General features: G+C 44.2%; 1 protein-coding gene across 1 annotated transcript; it reads left to right on the top strand.

Moving 5' to 3' along the window:
* Nucleotides 1-10304: 10304 nt before the first annotated feature.
* LOC125548275 (putative cyclin-dependent kinase F-2) lies at nucleotides 10305-11789 on the top strand. The gene has a single exon (XM_048711924.1). It carries the CDS (start codon nucleotides 10397-10399, stop codon nucleotides 11549-11551), a length of 1155 nt encoding a protein of 384 aa, XP_048567881.1. The 5' UTR covers nucleotides 10305-10396; the 3' UTR covers nucleotides 11552-11789.
* The last annotated feature ends 10610 nt before the right edge of the window (nucleotides 11790-22399 follow it).

Raw genomic sequence — 22399 nt, 5'->3', positions numbered from 1 at the left:
GCGGTCAAAAGGATGCCTACTACGCCCTCCATCACATGCGGGCGATCGTAAGGGACCATCATCACCTTCTGCTACCAAATAATCTCAAAGATTGGGCCGCGATCTTGTCGGCAATCCAGGACGTGGACATCAGACAAGAATTCTTTTGCATCCAGTCGGAGTTTGCGGACATCATCCATCAAGATGTCCTTCATACCTCGGGGCAGTTCTTCCTCAGATATCAACCGTCCAACATTGAGATAGACGGAATGCTACAAATGCAGGCTGACAACGCCCACGATTTCATGACCATCACGACAGACGGCGGCTTCATCCACGCTCCTGTCCATGAGTCGAGTCGAAAGTAGTGATGTGTAGTTCTGAAACATTGATTGGCTCATGTTGTAATTAAACTTGAATGAATTGTATGTCTCTTTGGTTTGGACAGTCGTTCAACTTAGATGTAATCGATGCTATTTATTAGTAGGACCATGAATCGTGCTATTAATGTCTTGCTTTTCTCTTCCGATCCTTTTGTTGCATACTTATATATTGCTTATGTATGTATTGTCTGTTGTTTGGCTTGTGCATAGAGGTGCCGTCGTATGTCGTGTACAAGGGTAAGGTTCCCGGAGTCTACGACGACTGGGAGGAGTGTCGGAGACAGGTTCACCGTTTCAGCGGTAACAGTTACAAAGGGTACACCACTAGGGCGGAGGCCGAATCTAGATACGCCCGCTATCTAGCGGGAGAGAGGAGGGAGCGTTGGAGGAACCGGATGAAGACCAGTTTGATCACGATGATGCTCATCATGATAACCGCAGCTCTCTTCTATGTGATGGTAGTTTAGATGATTGATATCGACTTGTAATGTGAAGACAAACTCGATACTCGCGGTCTCGAGACTTGTAATGTTTTATCTTTGTTTGGTCTTTTGAATTCGGAGACTAATATGATGAATTGTATTCGGAGACTAATCTTCTATTATATTCGATGAATCTGTTGTTGCTGTGTGCTACTGTCTATATTCTGTCAAATAATATATTTTGTAACCTGTGCAAAAATCAGAAAAGTAAAAAAACCAAATATTCATACTAATGGCACATCACCACAAGGTGCGCCATTAGTATGCCAAAGGATACTAATGGAGCATCAAGACAGAGTGCGCCATTAGTATGCCAAAGGATACTAATGGCGCATCAAGACAGAGTGCGCCATTAGTATGCCAAGTATACTAATGGCGCATCTATCCGCAGTGCGCCATTAGTATGCCAAAGCACATGGTTAAATATGGCCCCTGGGAGGCACACTAATGGCGCATGGTTTTATATACTAATGGCGCACTTGGTGGTGCGCCATTAGTATACTAGATACAAATGGCGCACCAGTGGTGCGCCATTAGTAAAAATTAGTAGTGGCGTGCTAGTAATGGCGCACCAGTGATGCGCCATTAGTAGGCAAAACTGGTCCGCCATTAGTATGTCTTTTCCTAGTAGTGGCGAGATGACCATGTGATGACACGTTGATAAAGATCAAGATGATGGAGATCACGGTGTCATGCCAGTGACGATGGAGATCATGACAGTACTTTGGAGATGGAGATCAAAGGCACAAGATGATGATGGCCATATCATGTCACATATTTTGATTGCATGTGATGTTTATCTTTTATGCATCCTATTTTGCTTAGTACGGTGGTAGCATTGAGATGATCCCTTACTAAAATTCCAAGGTATAAGTGTTCTCCCTGAGTATGCACCATTGTGACAGTTCGTCGTGCCGAGACACCATGTGATGATCAGGTGTGATGAGCTCTACGTTCACATACAACGGGTGCAAGCCAGTTTTGCACACGCAGAATACTCGGGTTAAACTTGATGAGCCTAGCATATACAGATATGGCCTCAGAACACTAAGACCAAAAGTTTGAGCGTGAATCATATAGTAGATATGATCAACATAGTGATGTTCACCATTGAAAGATACTCCATCTCACGTGATGATCGGACATGGTTTAGTTGATATGGATCACGTGATCACTTAGATGATTAGAGGGATGTCTACTAAGTGGGAGTTCTTAAGTAATATGATTAATTGAACTTAAATTTATCATGAACTTTGTCCTGATAGTATTTGGATATCTATGTTGTAGATCAATTGTTCGCGTATAGCTTCCCCGTTTTATTTATGATATGTTCCTAGAGAAAACTATGTTGAAAGATATTAGTAGCAATGATGCGGACTAGCTCCGTGATCTGAGGATTATCCTCATTGCTGCACAGAAGAATTATGTCATTAATGCACCGCTAGGTAACGAACCTATTGTAGGAGCAGATGCAGACGTTATGAACTTTTGGCAAGCTCGGTATGATGGCTACTCGATAGTTTAGTGCGCCATGCTTTACGGCTTAGAACCGGGAATTCAAAAACATTTTGAACACCACGGAGCATATAAGATGTTCCAAGAGTTTAAATTAGTATTTCAGACTCATGCCCGTGTCGAGAGGTATGAGACCTCTGACAAGTACTTTGCCTACAAGATGGAGGAGAATAGCTCAACCAGTGAGCATGTGCTCAGAATGCCTGAGTACTACAATCGCTTGAATCAAGTGGGAGTTAATCTTCCAGATAAGATAGTGATTGACAGAGTTCTCTAGTCACTATCGCCAAGTTTTTGGAACTTCATGATGAACTATAATATGTAAGGGATGACAAAAACGATTCCCGAGCTCTTTGTGATGCTGAAATCAGCGAAGGTAGAAATCAAGAAAAGCATCAAGTGTTGATGGTTGACAAGACCACTAGTTTCAAGTAAAAGGGCAAGGGAAAGAAAGGGAACTTCAATAAGAATGGCAAGCAAGTTGCCACTCCCATGAAGAAGCCCAAAGCTAGACCCAATCCTGAAACTGAGTGCTTCTACTGGAAAGGAAATGGTCACTGGAAGTGGAACTACCCTAGATACTTGGCGGATAAGAAGGATGGCAAAGTGAACAAAGGTATATTTGATATACAAGTTATTGATGTGTACTTTACTAGTGTTTATAGCAACCCCTCAGTATTTGATACCGGTTCAGTTGCTAAGAGTAGTAACTCGAAACGGGAGTTGCAAAATAAACAGAGACTAGTTAGGGGTGAGGTGATGATGTGAGTTGGAAGTGATTCCAAGGTTGATAAGATCACCATCGCACACTCCCTTTACCTTCGGGATTAGTGTTGAACCTAAAATAAATGTTATTTGGTGTTTGCGTTGAGCATAAATATGATTGAATCATGTTTATTGCAATACGATTATTCATTTATGTCAAAGAATAATTGTTCTTCTATTTACATGAATAAAACCTTCTATGGTCATACACTCAATATAAATGGTTTATTGAATCTCGATCGTAGTGATACACATATTCATAATATTGAAGCCAAAAGATGCAAAGTTAATAATGATAGTGCAACTTATATGTGGCACTGCCGTTTAGGTCATATTGGTGTAAAGCACATGAAGAAACTCCATGCTGATGGACTTTTGGAATCACTTGATTATGAATCACTTCATGCTTGCGAACCATGCCTCATGGGCAAGATGACTAAGACTCCGTTCTTCGGAACAATGGAGCGAGCAACAGACTTGTTGGAAATAATACATACTGATGTGTGCGGTCCAATGAGTGTTGAGGCTCACGGCGGGTATCGTTATTTTCTGACCTTCACAGATGATTTGAGCATATATGGGTATATCTACTTGATGAAAAAAAAAGTCTGAAACATTTGAAAAGTTCAAAGAATTTCAGAGTGAAGTGGAAAATCATCGTAACAAGAAAATAAAGTTTCTACGATCTGATTGCAAAAACAAATATTTGAGTTACGAGTTTGGTCTTCATCTGAAACAACGTGGAATAGTTTCACAACTCACGCCACCTGGAACACCACAATGTAATGATGTGTCCGAACGTCATAACCATACTTTATTAGATATGTTGCAATCTATGATGTCTCTTACCGAATTACCACTATCGTTTTGGGGTTATGGATTAGAGACAACCGCATTCACGTTAAATAGGGCACCGTATAAAATCCGTTGATACGACACCGTATGAACTATGGTTTAGCAAGAAACCTAAGCTGTCGTTTCTTAAAGTTTGGGGTTGTGATGATTATGTGAAAAAGTTTCAACCTGATAAGCTCAAACCCAAATCGTAGAAGTGCTTCTTCATAGGATACCCAAAAGAAACTGTTGGGTACACCTTCTATCACAGATCCGAAGGCAAGATCTTTGTTGCTAAGAGTGGATCCTTTCTAGAGAAGGAGTTTCTCTCGAAAAAAGTGAGTAGGAGGAAAGTAGAACTTGATGAGGTAACTGTATCTTCTCTCGAATTGGAAAGTAGTTCATCAGAGAAATCTGTTCCTGTGATGCCGACACCAACTAGAGAGGAAGTTAATGATGATGATCATGAAACTTCGGATCAAGTTACTACAGAACTTCGTAGGTCAACCAGAGCACGATCCGCACCAGAGTGGCACAGTAATCCTGTACTGGAAGTCATGTTACTAGACATGATGAACTTACGAACTATGAGGAAGCGATGATGAGCCCAGATTCCACAAAATGGCTTGAGGCCATGAAATCTGAGATGGGATCCATGTATGAGAACAAAGTATGGACTTTGGTGGACTTGCCCAATGATCGGCAAGCCATAGAGAATAAATGGATCTTCAAGAGGAAAACGGACGCTGATAGTAGTGTTACTATCTACAAAGCTCGAATTGTCGAAAAACCATTTTTGACAAGTTCAAGGTGTTGACTACAATGAGATTTTCTCATTCATAGCGATGCTTAAGTTTGTCCGAATCATGTTAGCAAATTGCCACATTATATGAAATCTGGCAAATGGATATCAAAACTACATTCCTTAATTGATTTCTTAAAGAAGAGTTGTATATGATGCAACCAGAAGGTTTTGTGAATCCTAAAGGTGCTAACAAAATGTGCAAGCGCTAGCAATCCATCTATGGACTGGTGCAAGCATCTCGGAGTTGGAATATACGCTTTGATAAGTTGATCAAAGCATATAGTTTTATACAGACTTGCGGTGAAGACTGTATTTACAAGAAAGTGAGTGGGAGCACTACAGCCTTTCTGACAAGTATATTTTCTGGAAAGCATAAAGGAGTGTTTGAAAGGAGTATTTTAAAGAAAGACCTCGGTGAAGCTGCTTACATATTGGGCAGCAAGATCTATAGAAATAGATCAAGACGCTTGATAAAGATTTTTCAATGATTACATACCTTGACAAGTTTTTTGAAGTAGTTCAAAATGGAACAGTCAAAGAAGGAGTTCTTGACTGTATTGCAAGGTGTAAAGTTGAGTAAGACTCAAAACATGACCACAGCATAAAATAGAAAGAGAATGAAAGTCATTCCCTATGCCTCAGCCATAGGTTCTATAAAGTATGCTATGCTGTGTACCAAACCTATTGTGTACTTTGCCATGAGTTTGGCAAGGGGTTACGATATTGATCCAGGAGTGGATCACTTGACAGCGGTCAAAATTATCCTTAGAAGACTAAGGAGATATTTCTCGGTTATGGAGGTGATAAAGAGTTCATCGTAAAGAGTTACATCGATGCAAGCTTTTACACCGATCTGGATGACTCTAAGTCTCGATCTAGATACATATTGAAAGTGGGAACGATTAGCTACAGTAGCTCCGTGCAAAGTATTGTAGACATAGAAAATTTGCAAAATACATACGGCTCTGAATGTTGCAGACCCGTTGACTAAACTTCTCTCACATGCAAAACATGATCGCTCTTTGGTTGTTAATCACATAGCGATTTGAACTAGATTATTGACTTTAGTAAACCCTTTGGGTATTAGTCACATGGAGATGTGAACTAATCACATAAAGATGTGAAATATTGGTGTTAAATCACATGGCGATGTGAACTAGATTATTGACTCTAGTGCAAGTGGGAGGCTGAAGGAAATATTCCCTAGAGGTAATAATAAAGTTGTTATTTATATTTCCTTATATCATGATAAATGTTTATTATTCATGCTAGAATTGTATTAACCGGAAACTTAGTACATGTGTGAATACATAGACAAAACAGAGTGTCCCTAGTATGCCTCTACTTGACTAGCTCATTAATCAAAGATGGTTAAGTTTCCTGACCATAGACATGTGTTGTCATTTGATGAACGGGGTCACATCATTAGAGAATGATGTGATGGACAAGACCCATCTGTTAGCTTAGCATAAATGATCGTTTAGTTGTATTGCTATTGCTTTCATCATGACTTATACATGTTCCTCTGACTATGAGATTATGCAACTCCTGAATACCGGAGGAACACCTTGTGTGCTATCAAACATCACAATGTAGCTGTGTGATTATAAAGATGCTCTACAGGTGTCTCCGATGGTGTTTGTTGAGTTGGCATAGATCGAGATTAGGATTTGTCACTCCGACTGTCGGAGAGGTATCTCTGGGCCCTCTTGGTGATGCACATCACTATAAGCCTTGCAAGCAATGTGACTAATGAGTTAGTTGCGAGATGTTGCATTACGGAACGAGTAAAGAGACTTGCCAGTAACGAGATTGAACTAGGTATGATGATACCGACGATCGAAACTGGGCAAGTAATATACCGATGACAAAGGGAACAACGTATGTTGTTATGTGGTTTGACCGATAAAGATGTTCGTAGAATATGTAGGAGCCAATATGAGCATCCAGTTTCCGCTATTGGTTATTGACCAGAGATGTGTCTCGGTCATGTCTACATAGTTCTCAAACCCGTGGTGTCCGCACGCTTAACGTTTGATGACGATTTGTATTATGAGTTATGTGATTTGATGTACCGAAGGTTGTTTGGAGTCCCGGATGAGATCACGGATATGACGAGGAGTCTCGAAATGGTCGAGACGTAAAGATCCATATATTGGAAGGCTATATTCGGACATTGAAAAGGTTCCGAGTGATTCGGGTATTTTTTGGAGTACCGGAGAGTTACGGGAATTCACCTGGGGAAGTAGTGGGCCTTAATGGGCCATACGGGAAAGGAGAGAAGGGCCTCAAGGGTTAGCTGCATGCCCCCCATGGCAAGTCCGAATTGGACTAGGGAGGGGGCGGCGCCCCCTCTCCTTCCTTCTCCCTCTCCTACTCCTTCCCTCTCTCCCCTCTTGGAAAAGGAAGGGGACTCCAACTAGGATTGGGAATCCTAGTTGGACTCCCCCTATAGGCGCGCCCCTCCTAGGCCGGCCTCCTCCTCCTCCCTCCTTTATATATGTGGGCAAGGGGCACCCCAAAGGCACAAGAGATTTGTCTTAGCTGTGTGCGGTGCCCCCCTTCACAGTTACACACCTCGATCATATCGTCGTAGTGCTTAGGTGAAGCCCTGCGCCGCTTACTTCATCATCACCGTCGCCACGCTGTTGTGCTGACGGAACTCTCCTTCGGCCTCAACTGGATCAAGAGCCTGAGGGACGTTATCGAGCTGAACGTGTGCTGAACGTGGAGGTGCCGTACGTTCGGTACTTGGATCGGTTGGATCGCGAAGACGTTCGACTACATCAACCGCGTTACTAAACGCTTCCGCTTTCGGTCTACGAGGGTACATAGACACACTCTCCCCTCTTGTTGCTATGCATCTCCTAGATAGATCTTGCGTGATTGTAGGTAAATTTTTTGAAATACTGTGTTCCCCAACAATCTCTGGGCCCTCCCGGTAATGCACATCACTATAAGCCTTGTAAGCAATGTGACTAATGAGATAGTTGCGGGAGATGCATTATGGAACGAGTAAAGAGACTTTACGGTAACGAGATTAAACTAGGTATGATGATACCGACGATCGAATCTCGGGCAAGTAATATACCGATGACAAAGGGAATAACATATGTTGTCATGCGGTTTGACCGATAAAGATCTTCGTAGAATATGTAGGAGCCAATATGAGCATCCAGGTTTCGCTATTGGTTATTGACCGGAGATGTGTCTCGGTCATGTCTACATAGTTCTCGAACCCGTAGGGTCCACATGCTTAACGTTCGATGACGATTTGTATTATGAGTTATGTGATTTGATGACCGAAGTTTGTTTGAAGTCCTGAATGAGATCACGGACACGGCGAGGAGTCTTGAAATGGTCGAGAGGTAAAGATTGATATATTGGACGAAGGTATTCGGACACCGGAAAGGTTTAGGGACATTTCAGATATTTATTGGGGAACCGAGGGGTTACCGGAACCCTCCGGGGAAGCTATGGGCCCTAATGGGCCATAAGGGAGTAGGAGAGGGAAGGCCACAAGGTGCCCCCCCAAGGGCAGTCTGAATTGTACTAGGGGGAGGGGGCACGGCCCCCTCTTTCCTTTCCCTCTCCCTCTCCTTCCCTCATTTCCCCTCTTGGAATAGGAAAGGGAATCCAACTAGGATTGGGAATCATTGGACTCCCCTCATGGCGCGCCCCCCTTGGCCAGCCACCTCCTCCTCCCCCCTTTATATACGGAGGCGGGGGCACCCCAAAGGCACAACAGACAATCTCTTAGCCGTGTGTGGTGCCCCCTCCACAGTTTAACACCTCGGTCATATTGTCATAGTGCTTAGGTGAAGTCCTGCGCCGGTAACTTCATCATCACCGTCGTTACGCCGTCGTGCTGATGGAACTCTCCCTTGTCCTCAACTGGATCAAGAGCTCGAGGGACGTCATCATGCTGAACGTGTGCTGAACATGGAGGTGCCGTACGTTCGGTACTTGGATCGGTTGGATCGTGAAGACGTTCGACTGCATCAACCGCGATACTAAACGCTTCCGCTTTCGGTCTATGAGGGTACGCGGACACACTCCCCCCTCGCGTTGCTATGCATCTCCTAGATATATCTTGCGTGATCGTAGGAATTTTTTTGAATTACTACGTTCCCAACAAGTGTTTCATCACTATGACGTGGTCTTTGTTTTTATATTTCTCTCTTTTTTATTTTTGTTCTTGGTTGTATGCATCCTTGATGTCTTTCGATATTTTGTTGGTGCAGAGACTGGATGTAATTGGTATCTTCGCGATATTAATATATTTCCTTTATCAAAAAATATAGCCAAGGGAGACATACATGCAATGATATGTTGGTGGCAGTTGGATGAGTAAATGTTGTGCCCTACATACCACCATCTAACGGCAGCATGCGAAATCAATGCATTGCAGAGGTGGCCTACAAACTGTTGCAATATGAAGAGAAAGCGATAATACGGATCACAATACACTGAAGCACCCAGATCCCAAGACATGTTAACGCTCCACATAATAAGAGCATATGGAAGTACGACCCATATTGAATTTTCGGATATGTATCTATATCTATCTAATGTCATTTTAATGTTGAAGAGCATGGCATTTTTATCATTGACAGCATGCCTTTTTCTTTTAATAAGAGCATGGCATTTTTAATCTATAGCATGGTGAATTTATTTTTAATGGGACGTCATGTTTTTTTGTATCATGCAATGTTCTTTATGTGATTTCTTGTTTTCCACAAAGAAAACTTGGGCACGGCAATTTTAATATTTATATCATGTTTTTTTAGTGTCATGGCATTTCTATTATCTTGATCATGGCAATTTCCTTTTTGTTTTCTAAACATTTTCAATTTTGAATCATCCTCGATCATGGCTATTTCCTTATATATATATTTTCCAATTTACCATGTTTATATGATGGCGCTTTTAGTAAAAATACTGTTTTTGTTCACATTGCAAATAGCAGTTTTTGTTACATACATTTGTTGTGCTTTTTTACTTGTGTGCTATATATGAAATCCTTACCATGTCAAATTCTAAATTTCTTAGCACGTCAAATTCTATTTCTTATTCGCAAAAAAGAAATTATATTTTCTTGATTTTTCAGTATTTTTTATTTTTCAGGTATGGGCAATAGCTTTTCTAGAGAAAATGTACAGTGCGTGATCAATTTTGATAATGACGGCATTTCGTTTTATACGTCATGACATTTTTGTTGTTGTTTTAACTTCTTAAATTGAGGTTCAAATCCTAATAAATGTTTCCTACTGCTAGGGAAACAAGTGGGAAACTCAGATTGAACAGCAAAGTCACCTCCAGCCGGAACAAGTGTACTTGCGCGGCGTGCAGGCAGTGCTGGTCAGAATCGGATTTGACCATAGCTTGACTTTGTTTCCCCAGGAACGCAAGCGCCAAGCAAACGAAACAAAACGCGTTGGGGCCACCTCACAGCCAGCGTAACTCCTCCGGAAATCTGTCGGGATGACGGAAACCGAGTCGCCGTCGATTCAGTGTGTGTATATGTAGTACGATGCCGCTCGTCCATCTCGTCGCCGCCACCCCCGCTCCTCCTAGATCAGACGCGCTCTCCCCTGTCTCCGTCATCTCTCTTCAGCGCGCCGATCGATCCCATGGCGTTCACCTGCAAGCGACCCGCCGCGTCCCTCGACGGCCACGCCAGCCACCCGGGCGCCATGTGCCGGAAGAGGAGGCGCGTCGTCGTCGGGACCACCTATGACTACGACCAGGAGTCGCGCCTCGGCGCAGGCAAGTTCGGCGCCGTCGTCAAGGCGCGGTGCCGCGCCACCGGCCAGCTCGTCGCCATCAAGTCCCTCCACGACCCCGCCGACCCCCACGAGGTGCTGCGGGAGGCCCGCTTCCTCGAGGCGTGCGGCGGCCACCCGCACATCGTCGGCTTCCGCGGCGTCACGCTCGACTACGTGACCGACGAGCTCTGCCTCGTCATGGACTACGTCGAAGGCAAGAGCCTCAAAGTTCTCCTGAGCGAGAGGGGCGGTGGGCTCCCGGAGGCCACGGTGTGCACCTTCATGTGGCAGCTCCTCACGGCCGCCAAGAAGATGCACCGGTGTCACATCGTCCACCGCGACATCAATCCTGCCAACATCCTCATCGGAGGGGACGAAGCCGGAGGATTCGTCAAGATCTGCGATTTCGGCGTCGCCATGCCCATGTCGGGGGCGCCGCCGTACGAGGAGGAGGTTGGCATGGGCGAGTACCGGGCGCCCGAGATGCTCCTAGGGAAAGAGGACTACGACGCGCTCGTCGACACATGGTCTCTTGGGTGCGTCATGGCGGAGATGCTCTCGGGCAAGAGGATTTTCCGGGCTGCCGAATTCATATATCTGTTCCAAAGGATCTTCGAAGTGGTGGGCGTGCCGGACGACACGACGTGGCCGGGGTTCACGTCGCTGCCGCACGCCGCCCCGCCGCCGCTGGTGCCGGGGCAGCAGAGCACGCTGCGAGATCTGTTCCCGGAGGAGACGCTGTCCGCGGAGGGATTCAAGGTCCTCAACGGTCTTCTTACATGCAACCCCGACAAGCGGCTGACGGCGGCCACCGCGCTGAAGCTCCCGTGGTTTGCCACCGCTGCTGCAAACGCCCACCCTTCTGCTCCTACTGCTGCTGCCAAGATCGACAGGATGGCAGTGTCCATAAAGGAGGACGTGGTGGAGTTCGCTCCGTTGATGCCTCCGAGAAAGAGAGTCACGGCCAAGAAGACGTTGATCAGGAAGAAGGCGCCGCTGATTGCTCCACTGGCCACATGAAGGCGCTGCTGATCGCTCCACAGGAAGATCTTCGTTTTTCTGCCTCGATGCTTGGAACTTTTTGGATGCAAAATATGTAAATGCTTGGATGACAATTTAGTGCACCTAGAGCAGAATAAATTGTCTCTGTTCAAGCTTGTAGCACCTGTAGTTCTGTGCACTTGCAGACTTGCTGCGTTGCAGTGTTTGTTTTGTCATGTAATATGTAGTGTTCAATGCAAAGTGTTGAATGAAATTGGTGACAACCTGCTCAATGTGAAGAAATTGGAAGTTCTTGAAATGAGGATTGTGTAGGCAAAAAATGTTACTGACCAATGAGAAACTTCTGTCAGATTAAACTGGTTCTCTCATATCGGATTTATGTTTTACAACATTCGGTCAGTTTCTTGCGAAAACTTACCAATCTGGTTGTGTAGGTAAACATAAGCCTGAGTGTTGACAGGGAATATGTTTTTGATCTGCATGTCTAATCGACCAACTGACCCACACACTACTAAGCCAACAAGATCAATTCGGATTCAAACAATTTTGTTGGAACTTTCATGAGCACCTAATAACTGTCCTAAAAAACATTATATTGTTTGCTCAACTCTTTCCTTCCGGCCTCAGGCATTTGCAATTCTCGCCTTTTGTTATTCAAGCAGTTCTACATTCAAATATTCAAGCTATATAAGTATTACCAATTCACTGATCTGTAACTTGCGTCAGACAAGAGGGGGTACAAACTGGGCATCATATAGATGCATATATTTCACACAAAAAGATACATCCGCAAGATGATAATACAAGACAAGCACACAAGGCTTATGTTCTGTCTGGAACACATGAATTTCATTTGTCGAGGATCAGTTTTGTCCATGCCCTTTCCTGCAACATATTTATTTTCGTCTTTGATCTACCAGCCCTTTGAAGTGTTCCATCTGACAGCATGTATGCCGGTTTAATTGCGTTTACTACAGACATCAGGAGTGCATTCGGGACAGTGTCATCGTGTAAGCTCCTAGAAGAAGTGTACCTGAAATAAGAGCAAGTACCAAAAAATGCATGAGAGATTGGAAACTTTATACATGAAAGAGTAGATGACTTCAAACTATGAAGGTGCCAAGTTAGTTTACAGAATGAGGTGAAAGTTCAGAATACCATAGTAATGACATACAAGCAAAGGGAATTTGGAGGCTTATTAGTAGCTAATAACTTTCTCGGAGAATGATGTAATAAATCATACCCTGATCCATACATTGACCTAACATCTATCAATAAAGGTCTGAACACCGAGAAGAGCATACCCTTGATCATAAAGGCTACACTATTTAACCTTGTAGGTTAAGAGGAAAGACCACACATCCCCCATCACAGAATAAAATGTTCTTCGTAATAGGAATTAGCACTCTGTCAAACGTAAATTCTGAGAGATTTACATGATCAGGAGGAGACGAACCTGTAGGGCCAGTCTAGGATAGGATTCACCCCCATGAAAGGAGGTTAGCCAGTTGAACTAGGAGAGAACTGTTCTGGACCAGCCTGTGAAGACCAATTTAGTATGATGATATGCATGGGTACTGAATATTCCAGAATCAAATTTCGGGTGTCCGAGAAACTTTTGAAAACAGCATTGTTCACACCTGATTTTATCTTTTTTGCCACGAGCTCCTCAAATTTCCACTCCAAGAAATTGCACGAACATCACGCATTTGAGCATCTTGCACCACAATTTTTTTAATTTTCTGCTATTTTTTCATTTGACTGAATATTCCATAATCAAATTAGATCCCTGGAAAGAAATGTACGTATCGCATTTGGATCTCCATTTCTAGTGCCAAGGAAAATTGCTTTCGTAGGCTTTTGTTTCAACAAAGCTTCCCGGCCAGACTTGAAATTTTGTCTTGATAGTCTCCACCTCAAACCGAAGCTTTTTTTTTTTGCGAATAACCGACAAACCAAAGCTGTGGGGCATGGAAGGTAGGTCATGAATCTGAGATTCCTACTCAAATAACAAGAATAAACCAGGGAAGTAAAATCTTTGAGAATTTATAGCGAATGTCATCGTACACTCTACAAAGTGATACAACAATAATTTTAAATAGGTTTAGTCGCCTCGTGGGATCACTACCTACGTCCTATGGTAGGGTCCTCGAGAGTGGTGCTTGGCACATGAGAGACCTAAAGTGTGGCTTGCTTGGACCCACTCGAGCTTGATTGGACTATTGTTGACCTCTATGACTTGTGTTCACTAGCCTTGACCATTTTTCACCCCTATATGGTGTGCCATGTAGTATAGGGGTTGGGACCTCGAGTTGGGTTGAAGCCATTACTACAACAACGTCGATGTATTGAAACCTTCTCAATATCAGTTTGATAATATATTAACACTTCCTAAATTGCCACTAGTCATTGTAATATCATGCCATCGCCACGTGCGGCAAATTTGGTGTTATTTTCTTATGAAATATTGTCTGCATCAATTTGGCACTTTCGGGAGGGGGGGGGATATGCTAAGGTTCGATCACCGGTGTTTAATTAGAGGGTCGTTGATGACTGGACCGCCCAACTAGTATGACCTCTGATCCAAAATTGAAGTCTTCTATTTTCATCAACCAAAGATCTATAAGTTTAACTATCTACAAATAAAAAATAAAATTGGCTAAACATTCGTCTGCTTGCATTTGATTTTTGGAATCCAGAATCCCGACGAGGATGAGCCAGGACCTCACTGAAGATGGGGACAACGCGGCAACGAGGACATCATGGTGTCGAGGACGAGCCAAGACCTCACCGGAGACGGGGACGACACGGCTCGTTGCAGCCTCCTTGATGGAAGAGACCCAGTAGGTTGTCGGGTTCGGGTGCGGGCGCCGGCTGCAGGTCGGGCAGGGCTGTGTGGTCACGCGTCACCTAACGTTAGGCCCGAGTTGAAGAGTGGGTCAAGGCAGAGAAGGATGTTGAAGAACAATATCATATTGATTCAACTGAAAATGATCACTTGATGCATAGGCGATCCCATAGAAATAGACTTATCATAAAATACCATCAATAATCTATGATTATAGATGTTTATCCGGGCCAAAGTCAGCATTACTATTCTTTACAAACAACTTCTGCAAAAAAAAAAGAACGTAAGCAAATGAGATCAGCCAAAGCCAATGTTGTTCTTTATGACGGCCAGGCCACACTGTGATAAGTTTGTTGCAACACAAAGCGAGGAGATTTGTAGCATGTAGGGGTCATGACTCACACCTTTTGGAACAATGTGGACAACCATCTGGCCCGTAATTCAGAAAGGTGGAAAGGCCATATGCATGGCTTAGCCTAGAGCAAGCATAATAGGATGATATATGTGGGATATAAGGGCATGAACTATGATGGCATAGGTATACATATGCACCATGAGAAAAAGTAGGTTGAGGCAACTACATTGATTTTTCTCCCCAACGTAAGCTACTAGTAATGGGCCTCATGAACGAATAGAAAATAGAGACTTTAGCACACATGCATCTCTACTCTCCACTTCAATTTTTTTAGCTTTTTACACTGGACCACACTTTTTCTTCTCAAGCACCCGCCTCTTGCAGAGGATCCCGCTTCCCCATCCGAACATACTTTTTTTGACATCCGATCCTATATGGCATATGGGGCATCACCCTAGGGCTATGCATTGGTCATGCCCTAAGAGATGCCTCATCAGATTCTTGCCTAGTTGAAGGTGAGAGGAGAGCAGAGGAAAGAGGAGTGGGTTGTAGACTTTAGCATGGACCCCAACATCCTTTGTGAGATAAGAATGTGAGTCATATATTAATGACATATCATATGACTAACTATTGTAGGAGTGGGCTATTAGGCTGGCTATAGATGACGTAGGAACTTCATATAGGCAATTGTTGGCTATATTATTAACCATGCTCTTAATTACTTTGGGGGGGGGGGGTGTTGCTTTTGTCATATTACATGCTCCATTCGTTCCATTTCACATGCCTTTTTATTTAATATTAATGTTATATATTATATCATTTGAACGGAAAGTCCAATTTATATTTTGTTTTGCTCGCGACGAGGATGATGAAACAAAAACACTCTTGGGAAGGTTTGAATAACTTTAAAAAGTTAGTAAGTTTCAAAAGTTAAAATTTGGTTAAAAACAAAGTCCGTGTACTTGGTTAACTTGCTAAAACTTGGTGAAACTTTACAAAACCTTAATCCTAAGCCTAATACTCTAAAACTAAAATATTACCAACTAAACCCTAAAACCTAAACAGGAAATTAAAACTTGGTAAAACTTCATGAAACTTAACAAAAAACACATTATGAATTCTACATTTTCATATTTGCAATTCTACATTACCGTAGCTCCGAGTCCAAAGCAACCAAGCAACCAATGAAAGGGCACCTCAGACACGCCGGATAAACAAATAGGTAGAGCAGAGAGGTAACCTAAGGAGCGAGCTTGTTGTAGTTGGTCTAAAGGGGGAAATAAAGAACTGTCCCACTACTACTTCCTTGATTCCTGAGAAGAACCGACTACCGAAGTCCACGCTGCAACTCGAGCTCCTCTCAATGCCATATTTTTTTGCCAAAATAGAAATCAGCGCCCCGCCTCAGCAAATTACACAGCGAAGATGCCGCCATTTCACTACTGGAATCAGGATCTTTGCCGTCAGCCAGCTCTTTGTCGTCAGCCATCTTACGGCAAAGAAGGTCTTTGCCATCAGCTTACAGAAAACTAACGGCAAAGATAGAGCTGACGGCAAAGATCTGATATTTGCCGTCAGCAAGCTCTTTGTTGTCCGCTAGCGGACGACATAGAAGCTTTGTCGTCTGCTAGCAGGCAAAGAGGGAGGGTGGCCCACTAACGAGTACCACCTAATGGCCACTTTCTTTGTCGTCTGCTAGCGGACAACAAAGATTCTTTGCCATCTGCTAGCAGACGGCAAAGAGAACGGCAGCTAACGGCTACATACGGCCCACCCCACCTCCCACTCTCCATCTCTCTTTCTCTCTCACTCCACCGTGCCGACCCCGACCCTAACCGCCGCCACCGCTCCCAACCCCCACCGCCCTCGCCACCTCTGAACCCCCTGCCGCCCCACTGCGCCAGTCCACCACCCGTCACCCCGCGGTCCGCTGCGGCCCCTGCAACCACTGCCCCGACGCCCTCGCCGCCCTGCCGCCTCGACAACCAGGAGCCCCCATGATACGCCTCCAACGTATCTATAATTTATGAAGTATTCATGCTATTATTTTATCATTCTTGGATGTTTTAGAATAATTTTATAGCAACTTTATATCATTTTTTGGGACTAACCTATTGACCCAGTGCCCAGTGCCAGTTGCTGTTTTTGCTTGTTTTTTACATACCAGGAAATCAATATCAAACGAAGTCCAAACACCGCGACACTTTTTGGAGTTTTTTTATGGACCAGAACACCCAGGATGGGCCAGAGAAGCACCTAGGGGTGCCCCGAGGGGCCCACAACCCACCAGTGCGCGCCTGGGGGGCAGGTGCGCCCAGGTGGGGTGTGCCCACCTTGGTGGTCTCCCGCACCCCGTATTTAGCCTATAAATTTCGAAAAATTTCAGAAACCCTCGGGGTTAACCTAGATCAGAAGTTCCGCCGCCGCAAGGCTCTGTAGCCACAGAAAACCAATCTAGACACCATTCCGGCACCCTGCCGGAGGGGAGAATCATCTCCGGTGGCCATCTTCATTATCCCGGCTGTCGTGGAATTGTCACGGCAGATGTCCTAGTGTGAGGACTTAGTCGTGGATCCATCGCGATGAGGTTAGCTTAAAGGGGTTAATCAGGACAAAGGACATGAGCAGTTTATACTGGTTCAGCCCCTTACGATGAAGGTAAAAGCCTAGTCCAGTTTATAGATGGTATTGCTAGGGTTTCGATGAGCAGGGAGCGAATATGCTTGACCAGGCTCTCGATCTGTTGTTTCTTGTCCTAAGCCGCCGCTAGGTCGTCCCCTTATATACACGGGTTGACGCCCTGCAGGCTACAGAGTCCAGGCCGGCATATACAACGTATCCGGCTCGGTGACCTTTCTTACATGCCTTATAGTACAAGTTTTACATACATGGCGGTTTATATCCATGGGCCTTAACCCGCCTTCGGGTCTGGGCCCTCTACCAAGCCTATCTATGAACCGCCATATGATCTTGGGCTTCATTGTGATGAATCGTCATAGGGATGACCCGGCCCCTCCTGGGCGGGTCATAGCTAATAGTTATATCCCCAACATTAGGCCCCAGGTTGATTTGAACTTGTTCATGTCAATCTTCAACACTTAAGAAAAATCCTTCCACATCTGCTGTGAAAACCTCATAACCCGCCATGACGTCATCTCCAAGAATTTCAAAAACCCACCACGACGTCATCTTTAACGGATCTTTATCTTAATTTCTTTCCAAAAATCGAGGCGTCCAATTTGCTGGATAACCATCATTTGGCCTCCTCGTCTTTCATGCCTGCCTATTTTTCTGTTTCCTTATAAATAGGACCATAGAGTCATATTTCATTCTTCTCCTTCTCCTTTCTTCCTCCTCGCGACACACCGACCCGCATGAGCCTCGCCGCCGTCGACCTCTGTCTTCAATCTTAACTCCGGCCGCTGCATCACCCTGAATAGACAAGAAAACTGCGGCGCCACTCCGCTGTCCTAATAGCATCAGTATGCCCTTTTTTCTTCGTCATAGATCTTTCATTAGGTTTTGTTGGTGTTCGTCAGTGTTCGTTGCCGCCCTTCTTTCTCCTTGTTTAGTTCCATGGATTAGATCCAAAAACCATATGAATCTTGTGCAGTAATAGTTTTAGCACTCGTTCCTGACACTGGAATATATCCCCACCGTGACAAATCTCCTCTAGGGCACCTCTGCTTTTTCACTGTCACCTCTGTAGATTTTGATTTTATTTCTTTTTCTGAATAGCGAGTCCAAATTTGTAGCCTCAACCTATGGAACCTGTTTGTCCTAACACTTAGCAAATTATAGCCTTGGTAGATCTTGAATGCCTTTAGTCATGGTGGCTTATTCTGCCGGTTTATTGTTACCTCATATATCATTAGCCCTTGTTTAAGCCGCCATTCTGAACATGCACTGTACTTGTTAACTTGCAATTTTAACAATCATCTTGAGCCGACAAATTCTTTCCTGTTTTTTAGGTTGTCCTTTCACCATGCCGCCCAAAACAATCATGACCTGCAACTAGGTTCCCTCCACAGTCACTGAGGACACCTTGAAGGATTTCATTACCGTTGGATATTTGCCAGATAAGAGTGTGATGCATTACCGTGTTCCTGACGCGGGCGAAGAGAAGCCTCAGCCTAAGGACGGTGAAGTTATCGTATTTACTGATCATATGAACCAGGGTTTCTCGCCACCCGGCTCTAAATTCTTCAGAGATATCCTAAACTTCTTCAAACTCCATCCGCAAGACATTGGACCCAATTACATATCAAATATATGTAACTTCCAAGTCTTTTGTGAGGTATACCTTCAGGAAGAGCCTAGTGTTGAGCTTTTCAGAGAGTATTTCTATTTGAACCGACAGAACGAGTTCACAAATGGGCCCATCTTGGAGCTTGGTGGGATTTCAATTCAATGCAGACGAGATGCCATCTTCCCTCAAGTAGCTCTGCCAAGCCATCCTAAAGACTGGAACCAAACATGGTTCTACTGCAAAAGATGTCTCTCCGTCTGATGAGAATCCATTGCCGGGTTATCAGCCTGAGCGCCTTGATTCAAAGTATCAACTCCCTGATAAACTTAAAGCCGCCGAACGCAAGAAACTTGTCCCTACAATCACAAAAGTTCAAGCCTTGCTGGGAAACGGCTTAACTAGAGTTGACTTAATCAGCTGCTGGGTCGCATGGCGGATCATCCCCTTAAGCCGCCGATCTGGCTTGATGTGTAACTATACCGGAGGAACAGATGATCCCTTACGCCATAGCTCTCTATGACTGACTGAAGAGGCTATCGTTGAGATGGCGACCACACTTGTAAATACTAAATATGAAGACTGCAGTAAAGTGGGTTTAAATCCTTTCTCCTTCAACACCAGAGGTAAATTTTTTGATTTCTTTCTCCTTCAACACTTAAACATTGCATGAACTCCAATATGTTATACTTCCACAAGTTAAATCCGACTTTTGGAAGGCCAAATATGACCATGAGGCTGCTAAAAAGGCTAAGGCTACTGCGAGAGCCGCCAAAAAGACCAGCAGGCGGTCTAGAAAGAAGCCAAGCGCCTCTGAGTTGCTAAAGCTGGATGACGCCTCTGAGTCGGAGGTAGCCATTGATTCTCTTGGCTTGTTTTTTAACAACCTTATTGACACTGACTATTTCCAGGATGACACGAGGGCCAGCCAGGCAGTCGAAGAAGAGGTAACTATTATTTCCTCCGACTCAGAACCTTTACCAAGGAAGAAACTTCGGCAGGTAACCCGGAAAGTAAGGTTTTCACACCCCTTGGCTTATTTAGATCCTCATTTTCTTTTAAAACGAGAACAACATGAGAGCCGCCGCCAGACCCGGACCGGTGGAGATGAAGATTTAACCTTCGGTTTAACAAACACTCCTCGGAAATGGCAAAATGAGGTTCTTTTAACCTTAACTCTTATATTTACCAGCGAGTTACTTTCATTAATCACTCAATTTTGATTCCATATTTGCAGGAAATTTCTCGTTCCTCTTCTGGCGACTCATCGCAGACTCAACTGCCGGCTTTCAAGACTGCCCCTGGGTAAAGATAATTATCTCTCTTCTGTTCCTTTATATCTTCATCATTATGCTAACTTGTCAAAATTGTTTTTAGTGGTCAAGCAAAGCCCAACAAAAAAGGAAAGGTGACAAAGCCGGCCATTGATCGAAAAGCTGCTGAACCGGATCAGACAACCCTTGTGCCAGAACACCCTGAATAACCAGAAGACCCTGCTCTCAATGTTCAACCGGATTTACCCGAGCTGTATGTTGATGAGACCGCTATTGATCCGTCAAGTATTGAACCGTCAAGCTCAGCTAACCCACCAAAAACTCATGGTGATGACGTTTTGATCACTGGCTCCAGATTTGTTGAATCGGGGAATCCAACTGTACTAGCGGGACACTCTGCCAAACAAGAAGTCATGGAAAGACAGAAAGTGAGGTTTGATGTCTCCCGCTATGCTCACCTGAGTATTAGTGAAATCTTATCTGGCTACGTCAGTCAAGTGCATTCCGGTCGTGACATGGAGATTGAAATGGTGAAGCAAATGCACCAGAAGTATGAGGTATGTCATCCGGCTTATATTTGTATCCTGCCAGCCCCCAAGTCTTCTAATTATGAGAAACTTGAATGATTTGTACACTTGAAATATTTACAAGCTTCTGTTCTAGACTCCCTCCAAGTCTGGTTTAAAAACTTTAAACCGGATTCTGATGATAGCATAACTTTGCATTTGTAATCCCCAAGGGTCGGCTTAATCAGTATGAATGAGCCGGTCCTATTAGTCATTATGTAAAAGACCAAAACTTAACTGGATATCCCTCATGAGTCGGCCGGGACTGTCAATTCACACCTGGCTCATCCTTAAAAAGAAAACAAGCAATATGCATTAGCCCCCAAGTGCCAAGTGTTATTGCCTGCAAAGCACTTGGGACTTTTTAGAATGAGCCAATTCCTTTGAAAAATTTCGTTGACATACATTATCCCCAAGTTCCAAGTGTTGTTGCTTGCAAAGCACTTGGGACTTGTATTTTGTAATCTTCCATGAAACTTAACGAACTTATGTTGTATGCAGGCTGCGACCACAGAACTGGAAACTCAATTGTCCAAGGCCAAGACCCGGCTGGCGGCACAGGAGACTGAGACAAAAAAGGCTGAATCAAAATTCCAGTTGAGTGTGTCTGAAGCAGAAAAATTGAAGACTAGATTTACTGCGGAGAAAGAGGCTTGGGCAAATGAGAAGACTGCCTTGACGCAGCATGCTGAGAAAGCCGAGGCGGCTCTGGAAGAGGTTACCACTGAACTCACCGGTTTAAAGGACCGTGTGTCTTAGATGGTTTCTGCAATCTTCGGTAAGTCACCATGTTATTTACCCAAAGTGAGTATTTGTCATCATAATATAAGCCACCACTTAACCAATTGTGTAAACTTTATAGGTCCCAGGAGTAGCAATCTGAGCCGAGATACACTGGTAAAGCTCAAGGTGGTTTACACTCTTGTTGAGCAATTATACACTGGAGCTCAGCGGACTCTTGCCACTATCTCCCCAGCGAATCAAGGACCAAATCTGTTAAGTGGTGTCTTGAAGAAACTGTCCATCTTGCCCACTAGGTTCGAAGAAATCAAGTGATCCTATGCTAGAACCAGAGCTGTGACAGCTTTGAGCCGTGCCAAAGCCTGTTTATGGGAATTAGACCCAGAAGACGTTGCCAGTGGGTATCCTAGTCTCAAATAAGATGGAACCCCTTTTGACCAACAAGACTTTGCTGCTTGTGTCAAGGAGATTCGCCCTCATGCAACAATCATTGCCGAAGAGACCAACCCCACCAAGTATCAGCCGGGTTATGATGCAGATAATCAGAAGATGGCGACTCCTTCATATAAAGTGATGGACTTAATCCCGTCGATTTGTAAGCACACTTTCACCCCTGATATTGATCTGTCCGATCTAATTGATGACGAGGCTGAATTCTTCGCCGTACGTGGCTTTGACTGGTCCAAACCCAACTTCTAGATGGTGGAGGAGGACGAGCCGGCAAGGGATGAGTCGCAATCTTCAAGTCAGCCAGGCCAAGATTCATGAACCGGGGCCGGTTTATCATCTGTTGTATGCGAGACTGAAAAACAATTATCCTTTTGGGCACCAAGCAC

Source organism: Triticum urartu, chromosome 3 (genome assembly GCF_003073215.2).
Source record: "Triticum urartu cultivar G1812 chromosome 3, Tu2.1, whole genome shotgun sequence".
Lineage (NCBI taxonomy): Eukaryota > Viridiplantae > Streptophyta > Magnoliopsida > Poales > Poaceae > Triticum > Triticum urartu.
Note: the sequence above shows the minus strand (reverse complement) of the source record. Positions and strands in the feature narration are given on the sequence as shown.